Source organism: Hibiscus syriacus, unplaced genomic scaffold (genome assembly GCF_006381635.1).
Source record: "Hibiscus syriacus cultivar Baekdansim isolate YM2019G1 unplaced genomic scaffold, ASM638163v2 tig00111398_pilon, whole genome shotgun sequence".
Lineage (NCBI taxonomy): Eukaryota > Viridiplantae > Streptophyta > Magnoliopsida > Malvales > Malvaceae > Hibiscus > Hibiscus syriacus.
The window spans coordinates 738,155-747,125 of NW_024063081.1; the positions used below are offsets into that span (position 1 = coordinate 738,155).

General features: G+C 34.6%; 1 protein-coding gene and 1 pseudogene across 1 annotated transcript; both read right to left on the bottom strand.

The window, feature by feature from the left end:
- Positions 1–2,767, bottom strand: LOC120161159 (syntaxin-22-like). The gene is made up of 7 exons (XM_039171419.1): positions 2,394–2,767; positions 1,859–1,952; positions 1,619–1,758; positions 1,328–1,393; positions 716–873; positions 527–627; positions 1–322 (listed from the first exon to the last, which is right to left on the bottom strand). Exons 1-7 carry the CDS (start codon positions 2,579–2,581, stop codon positions 257–259), a joined length of 813 nt encoding a protein of 270 aa, XP_039027350.1. The 5' UTR covers positions 2,582–2,767; the 3' UTR covers positions 1–256.
- Positions 2,768–6,145: 3,378 nt separating this feature from the next.
- LOC120161005 lies at positions 6,146–8,614 on the bottom strand (annotated as a pseudogene).
- Positions 8,615–8,971: the final 357 nt, after the last annotated feature.

The window sequence follows — 8,971 nt, forward strand, 5'->3', positions numbered from 1 at the left end:
TAAAGAAAAACAAAGAATTCTTATTACAACGCAAAAGCATCCTCAACAATAACCAAACATAAAGAAACAAAATACGCACTCCAACCAAAAGGATTTTGCCCATAATCACATGCTATATATACTTGATACTATTCCCCCATCATGTCCTGCCACCCAACAAACCACATATCAATTACTTTACTCAAAACACCACATTCTTGCAGGCTGCAGGGACCCACCATCTTTATATTGTCCCATCATCATATTGGACGACTTTCTAGGCTGCCAGTACGATGATCACAATCAGAAGCACAATTCCGAATATCACCAGGAGCAAGCAGGCCTGCAAGTCAACAAATTAATTCCTTGGGTATGGCGAAATCATCTATGTAACATGGTTTCGTATGGGCACAGAACATGTTAGAAAACCTCACACTAAGTCTCACTATCACAAATAAAAGGGGGATGTGGCTATGTCTGTCTTAACGGATCCAATGCACAATTTTAGTTTCACAAAACAAAAGAATGAGAGAGCATTGTATATTACCAGAGAAGAATTTGATCTCTGACTCTTTGCAGCTTTCACAAGATGGGAATTTGCCTGCGAAGTGGCAGCCTGAGAATTTTCGATATGGGTTCCAATGTCATCTGCAATACATATTGACAGTCGGTACTCATGATCCAGACAATCAACAATAACCATGGTGAATTCAATACAAAAGAACAAATCTTTTACCAATCATAGTTCCTTGCTCATGAACTAGCACAGCAAGATCTTTGAAGATCTCGTTCACCTCACCAATTTGCTGCTGAATTTCTTGAAGTCCTTGTTCTCTTTCGTCAATGATAGCCTCGTTAAATGCAATCTCATTATCCAACAACAAGACCTCTTGTCTGCAAGGGAAAAAACTCAAAAGCTAAAGGCTGCAGTTGGACAATCAAATTCATAAAAATAAATAATAAGATAATACAGCAGGTAAACGGTCTAAACAAATAGCATCCTTGGATCACCATAAACTTTCTTTAAATTCTCAGCACGAAAAATAGACAAAGATAAGCACCGGTTGGGGGAATGAATAAGAGATCATCACCATTCCATAAGTATTTAGAATGCACAATCGAGTAATACATTATACGACTTGGGATCTTTTGATTGGCTATGATGCTCCAATCTAACATATGCCTATTGATATACAAACAACCAAATGTGCATATAGAGACACAGATACCGGGAAAAAGAATTGGCAGAGAGGGTTCATACAAATCCAGAATCTATTTACAGAAGTGATCCAAACTACCTGTACCGTGTGAGGGGAATGGCTTACCAAAAATTCTAAAGAACACTTACCTTCTTGATTCCACAAGGGCTCGCTGTTCGGTATCTGAACCTATATCCAACTCACCCGCCGTATAGCTGCATACAACAGGAAGAATCCTCTAGAATAAGATTAAGAATAACATGCCAAAGCCTAAAGCAAATTGAAGGATAAGACAAAATAATTTGAATTTGCAACATGTAAAATGCAGAAAATTCAGTGTCATTACCATTGCTAATAACTCAAATTTTCATGTGTCATTACCACAAGCACATTGAATTCACTCTGCTAGATATAAATGTAAGCGCTCCTATTATACATACCTTGAAGGAAGAGCTGCCTGGGAAACAAAAGGAGAATAAGATGTCTCTCTTTCAGCTGCAAGCCGCTGAGACTTTTGAAACTCTTTCAAAACAGCTTGAAAATCCTTTGCGAGTTTGGCATCTGTTATCTTCTTGCTTGCCTACAATAACAGGAAAGGACATCAAAATTTTACGAGTTTAAAGAAAACAACAACATCAAAGCTGCTTTGCTTGACATAATCAACCAGAAACCAAACTTACACTAACTTCAGCATTATGATCTGTTTCACTAGCTTGTTTCAGTTTAGATGAAGTGTCCTTCACTAATTGCCCAATATGTAGTCTTGTTTTATGCCTGCCAAGTGAGACATATCAGCTATAATGCCCACGCATGATATAATTAGCATACTTAAAAATCACCCAACAATATCAACAGAAAGCAAATGTTTACCATACAATACAAGGATGCACACTTTTAAAATAATCAAGAAAATCCAACATTAATATCAAGAAATCTACAAGCTATTTCGAGAACCATCAGGTCCACCCAAACAAAAATGAGAATTCTCCGAGCTTTCTCCAAAGGAAAGTCAAATTGAACTTGACCAAGGAAAGAATTTATCATCCCTAATTGGCCTTCCAAACTTTCTTAAAAAAAATCGAAGCTAAAATCAACGCAATTAAATAAAACCAGACCACAAATAAGTATTTTAATTCACAATTAAAAGACGATTAAACAGAAATCACGTGATCAGTTAAATTTGAAAGCGAAGGAATTGAATTGAGCAAGACTAACAGCTTTTCTCGGAGCTCAGGCGTGTCCTTTGGAGTGCCAAGGGTATTGACGAGTCGCTGGAAGGTGGAGACGGCGGTGTTGATTTGAAAAATGCCAGAAGCCACAGCTTGCGAGGCGTCTTGATTTCCATTGATCAGGTTTTGCCTCGACGCATATGATCGTCCAGCTTCCAGATCTTGAAAGCTCATGATTGCTCCTTCTCTTTATCCGTCTTTGTTGAAAACCCTAACTTTCCCGAGAAAGTTAAATTCTAGAGAAAGGAATGGGAAAACAAAAGGAACAGATAAGAGGTGACATTCAATTGCACGGTTAGGAAAAAGACGATGGAAACTTGGTGAAAAATGGAACCTAAGAACAGGGCGAGAAAAGGGGCACTGTAACAGAGGAATATCAATGAAATCGAATGGAATTTGACGTATTCAAATTATGTTTTTTTAAATAAAAAATGGTTTTTGTTTTTGTTTTAAATAAAAAATGGAATTCTAAGAATTTACTTTTAATTAGACAAAGTAATAAAATTTTGGCATAAGTATACAAAAGGTCATGTTTATATTCTTCGACTATTAAAAGTTATAAAATAGTTCATTGACTATTAAAAATTGTGAAATGATAACCTGACTATTCATATATTTCAAACTCATATTTTTTAATTAAAAAAATAACGATTGTCTTAATTGGATGTTAACCTCCTAGCCGGGATATGATAGAATCTTATTTTAATGATGTCTATTGACACCACCGTTACTTTCAAGCACTGGTTCGACAACATAATATATATCGAGAGTTGATCTACAAAATACAACTTAAATAATTATGGGGATCAAATTTCATCATATCCTAATCAACAAGTTAACGTCCAACTCAGTAGACCACCAATTTTTTAACGGAAAATGATGAGTTTGGAACATATGAATAGTTGAGTGACCAATTTATAACTTTTAATAGTCGAATAACTCAACAAAACAATACAATATAATTGGAGAATCATTTTATAACTTTTAATAATTAAGTAACTTGATAAAATAATATTTCATAACTGAAGGACCATTGTGTAATTTATCTAAATATACATCGATTTATATTTTTAAAATATACAAAGATTAGTGTAATATATCTCATGAGCTACACTAAATCAGGAATCACTTTCTCTATTAACGGTTTAAGCAAATTCACAAGTAATCTATGAGAAAACTACTGAAAAGTAATAAAAAAAGGTAATGTGATATCTCATATATACTCGAGATTATGGATTGCATTGTTCCAGAGATCCTACTATCTTAGAAGGGATATCTAATATTCAAGATACCAAAGGTACAAATGAATATGTATTCACTTTGGGAGAAGTTGTGTCTTCAAAATCTTCAAGACAAACGATTATAACATGATTCATAATTGAAACTAACTTTGTAGCTATAAATATATCTAGAGAAGATGTTGAATGACTTTGATATTTTCTTGAGACTAATCTGAATGGCTGAAACATGTGCCCACCAAACAACAATTTCTAAAGCATAAAATTCATGTATAATGATAAATCGAGACATATGTGTCATCTACATAATGTCATTAGCCATCTGATCTCAAACGGAGTTATATCTATTGGTTTTATAATATCAAATGATAACATTGCGGATCCGTTAACCATAAGGTTAAATCGAGTTCAAATTGAGAAAACATCTAAAGAAATGTGACTAAAGCCCATGCAAATTAAAGGTGCTATGTGAAGAAAATTACTACCTTGTTAATTGGAGATCCCAAGATATAGGTTCAAAAGGACAACCTAATTGTAGAAATTGTATGCGATCATTGTGGGAGTTTCTAATCCCAATTTTTCCCTATGATAAACAGTGATAAGAGTGGTATAGAATAAACAAAGCTTTTGATAATCATTGTGTGCTTTGATGAGCTGAGCAACATAAGTCACCTATGCGAGAATGAAGTGAAACCGCTTCAAGAAGACTATTAGACATAGTTCTTTCAAATTCTTACTTAATCATGTGATTTTCACGACTATATGAACATACACATGAGAACTAATATTCTTGTTAGAAAGGTAGTTGTTTGATGTATATCATCATTTACACAAATGTTAAAACAATTCAAGGACATCACATCTACTGGTTAGCTAGTAAAGTAAATATAATGTCACAAGGGAAGGTTCAAAGGAGAACACATATTATCCTATGCAACTATCGATCGTAGAGTCTATCACAACATCGAGTCAAAATATTTTGATAAAATCATCAGTTTCATTATGTGGGGGATTGTTGGAAAAGTTGTGATAAGTTGAAAAGTTTGAGCCATATGTGAACTGGTTAAAGGTGGAGATTTGAATGATAAATTTACTTATTCATATTCTACTTCATGAGGCCTTTAAAACGGTATCTCATATGCTCAAAAAGGTTGAGTAATGAATGAGAAATTGATGCTCAAAGTAGAGTACTTGTGAATTGTGTAAGGAAATGGAAAATCCATATCCTACATTGATAGGTTAACAAGCATGAGAAGTGTTTATATACACCAACTCACTTATTAGTCATTGAATGACTTAAATTAGGATTGTATCTTGTGTGTAGGCATAGAGAGGTGAAAATTTGAGCTTGTTGAACCCATTGGGGTTGAGGAGCGCACTTGCGCGATGTGAATGAACTTAATTTTAGAATATATTATTTTCAATTATTCTTAAATGCGAAACTACTATAAATACCGTACAAACCTGCTAGGCTAAACACAATTCAAAAAACTTTTTTTTCTCCTGTAGATTTTGGTGATAGGCTCAAACAATGGTATAGTTCGTGATCATTATAGTTGTACTATTGTAAGCTGATCATCTAGTTATTGTATCCTGAAAGACAGACGATCGACGATCTCAAGCACCAAGCAGTGATCGAAAATATATATTAAGAAAAATGTGTTAGTTACATACCTCAACTCATTTATGTTCGTTTAATCCATCAAAAATTTGTTTTTATATTGTTCTTTCCGATTATTTAATAAAATATTTTTTCTTTTTATTTTTATGGTCTCATGTTGTTATATTTGTAACACTACTTTGAACGTTGAAGCACTTTTAACTTGATCTCTCTTCTCCAATGAGATGCTAAGAGGCTTTTTAAAAATTGATAACTCTCTCCATTGTATTTTAACATGTGGTATACGGTTCCTGTTAATTTTGCTTGTTGCATCTTTTAGTTTTTGTTTTTCAGATAACTTAGGAAATATTTTAGCATCATTAGCGTTTTTTTCCCTAAGATTTTTTTTAATGAACAATTTCAATGAGTTCAGTTGAAAGTACCCTCGATTTCTACAACGGTTTTCTTGTTTATACTCCAGGTTTACACTTATAAATAATATATATCTTAAAACACGTGATTTGTTTTTTACTTTTTAATTGTTAAGTCAGACTTCCGTTAATATGTTGTCGGGAGTTTGCGGCTGAAGACCAAAATAGACTAAATCTGTAACATAAGGGATCAAAACCAATCTTTTTCAAATCGGGGACCAAAATCAAACAAACTCAAAACATAAGGGACCAGCTGTGTAGTTTATCCAAATATATATAATGGTTACATCCGGACCACAGTGTTGAGTCTAGTGGTTAAAAAAGTACGCGTAAGTAATATATAAACCAATTGAACTAAATACTTTGACAAACCAGCTTAGGTTCCAAAAGAGAACAAATAAACAAGGACTATGAATTTGTTATGCATGATAACAAGCAACCACTGTCAATAGCTTAGACGGCAAGAAACTAGCAAATGAGTTATAGAGTCTAAGCGAAATTCTTTATTCTGCTGGCGAATGAATTATGTATCAATTTCTCAGGTACAAAGAAATCAGATCATGTCACGATGTTGGTAGTTGTCGGTTAGAAGTCTCATTTTCTTCAGCCGCTTCATTGTGATACCCTGCCCAACCTAGGTTCACAGCCATGTCCTCAACTGGCACCTTGATCACGTCAGTTCGAACGCCTAAATCTGTTGCATATCGGCTTATACAGTACATCCCAGCTGTGACTGTTGCCATGCCTATAGAACTGGGCATCAAAACCTTCAGAGAGGAAGAAATAACGGCAGCCAAGGGGGCACCTATCATGGAAGAGGCCTGACCGCTTCTTCCAATTCCCGGATTGTCCAGAATCAGAAGACCAGTTTTGCAATACAGAGCAAAGTCCTCACAGTTATTCTGGAACATGTCATAATTTCCAAACCCGTTTTGGAGAAGATACATTGCACGGTGGAGAACTGTTCCGGGAGGATTAGCGGCTGCTGTGGTGCATGTTCCTCCACGCACTTTGGCAAGGAAAACAAATGTGGTTACCCCATATTCGAAGCAGTAGAGGGATCCATTTTGAAGGAAACAATCCAGACATGAGAGTACTACCCCCTATTTGGCTGTCGGAAACCACAATCAGGAAAAATCAAACAAGTTGATTGAGAGAATATGGGATCATATATATCAGAAGATGTCTTGATGCTGGTTTCAAAGTTACGTTCAGGTCTAAAATGAATCACCTTGCTTCCACCAACAAATATACCTACATGATTTGACATTCAACAACACAATGTTGAGCATGATCCAACCATGTGCATTAAACATCTCAAAACCCGTCTATCGTCTAAGTACAGTTTTCACCATCATCATCACTACTCAGAATGAAGCCTTAAGGTTTTAAGGTAGAATCACAAATTTCCCATATGCTTGATAAAGAAAGCCTTTTATGCAAGCATGGGGCAACTGAGGATTTTGACCTTAAAATAGTTCATATTAACCTTTCAAGGAAAAAGAAGCAAGAACCAGATATATGCTTAGGAATCCCAACAATCAATTAAGACGGTAATCCTACAGAGTGAAGAAACCTTGAGAAAGATGATATAACTCAGTTGATGCTGCCATGAGATCAGTCTTAAACCACCAATAAATGAATATTATGGAGTCCAAAAATATCAGCTAAGCTTCAAGTTTTAGCAGGTAACCTATAGAACCAATAGAATGGACTTAAAACTGTGGCTTAAGAGAAGCATGATTGGGGATTGAAACTTCAAGGCCACTTCTGAACAAGAAAAATAGAAAGAGAGAAATACATCTAAAAATGTTCAAATAGCCGCGACATTTAGGATCATGGCGGTAGGCTAGTGGCAAAGACATATGGTCGTCATAACTTCAATCACCTCAATGCCACTACCAAGTAACTGCTTGACCTTTGTAAGAATTACTTTCTAGATAACACTTTACATAGCTGTTTGACATGGATAAATCTGAATTCAAAAGAAAAGTTCAAAAAGAGATCAAAGGGCAAAGCTAAAATGCCGTCAGCTTAAGAAAGAGACCGCCATTTTCTATCTTCCACTGCTAAAGAAACTCCATTCCACAGATTTAAAAAAGGGTTTAAAGTTTTTTATTTGCTCTATTCACCTCAAAATATCACCCCTCAGAATCAGTACTTGTAGGAAACGAAGGGAAAAAATCAACTTAAACAACATCTAACAGACAAATCAGAAAATGTAAATTCATAGACATTCAAAGAACAGCATAATGACGACGAAATGTATCTTAATTTATATTCAATTCCAGCGCTTTTGAAGCAAAATTCACCTATTCAAGAAAGGAGTAACTTTTAAATGCATGTTACAAAGATCCGGAATCACGTTGGTTAAAAATTAACCAAAAAAATCAGAACTGCAAGATGGTGTCACGGAAAATTTTCAAACATAAGAAAAATTTAAGACAAAAAGAAAATAAATTGAAGCAAGCAAACAGCACTACGAAATTTCAAAAAGAAAAATGAAAGCCAGGCACCAAAACGAATACACAAATCACAATGCACAAAGGTTTCAACTCTCTTTTTTTTCTACAGGGAAGACGAAAATCCAATATTTTATGTTCAACATCGAGTCAAAGAGGGAGGGGGAAAATACCATGGTGAGAGTAAGTGAAAGCAGCTCTGTAAGTGTAAATGTGGTCTCCCGCTTTGATTTCATTCCTCTCCACTCTGTTTGTAAGCAGACCCATTTTTCACTTTGCCTCTGATAATGTACCTACGCTTAGCTTGATCTTACTGGTTCAACGAGTCGTCCACTCAACGACCCTGGATAAATTGACTTATTTATTATATATATTTTGATGTCACCATTTTAATTGGGATTATACGTGATGGTTGTTGATGAATAAGTTCTCTTGGTTTCTTTCGTTATATTTCTTTGAGAAGATTGGAATTCAAATCCACCGCTACGAGGCAAATGAAGTCGATGAAGCTAAGCGTTGTTTATCGGAAAAAGTCGAAGAAAAGGGTTGGGATATTCTAGGGGGAAAAGGCAAGGAAACGACGTTTTATAGGGCTTTAGACTCATCGGCTACAATACGAACTTTGCTTCCTTTCTCTCCCTTTATATCTTACCCAAGTTTTATTTTATTAATATTTTTAATATTTTATTAATATATTAAATGTTATTTAATTTCATAAACAATACATATATTATTGTTTAATAAAATAAAATATTTTTTTTATTTTAATAAAATACACTTCAATTATATACGTAGTATTTATATACAAATTAAAATTATTAATTGGGTTAAAA

Coding starts and splice junctions, on each gene's coding strand:
- LOC120161159 (XM_039171419.1), bottom strand. CDS start 2,581: ATGAGCTTTCAAGATCTGGAAGCTGGACGATCATATGCGTCGAGGCAA. Junction 1,394..1,618: donor CAGGCAGCTCTTCCTTCAAG/GTATGTATAATA, acceptor TGTTGTATGCAG/CTATACGGCGGGTGAGTTGG. Junction 323..526: donor AGAGATCAAATTCTTCTCTG/GTAATATACAAT, acceptor GTTGACTTGCAG/GCCTGCTTGCTCCTGGTGAT.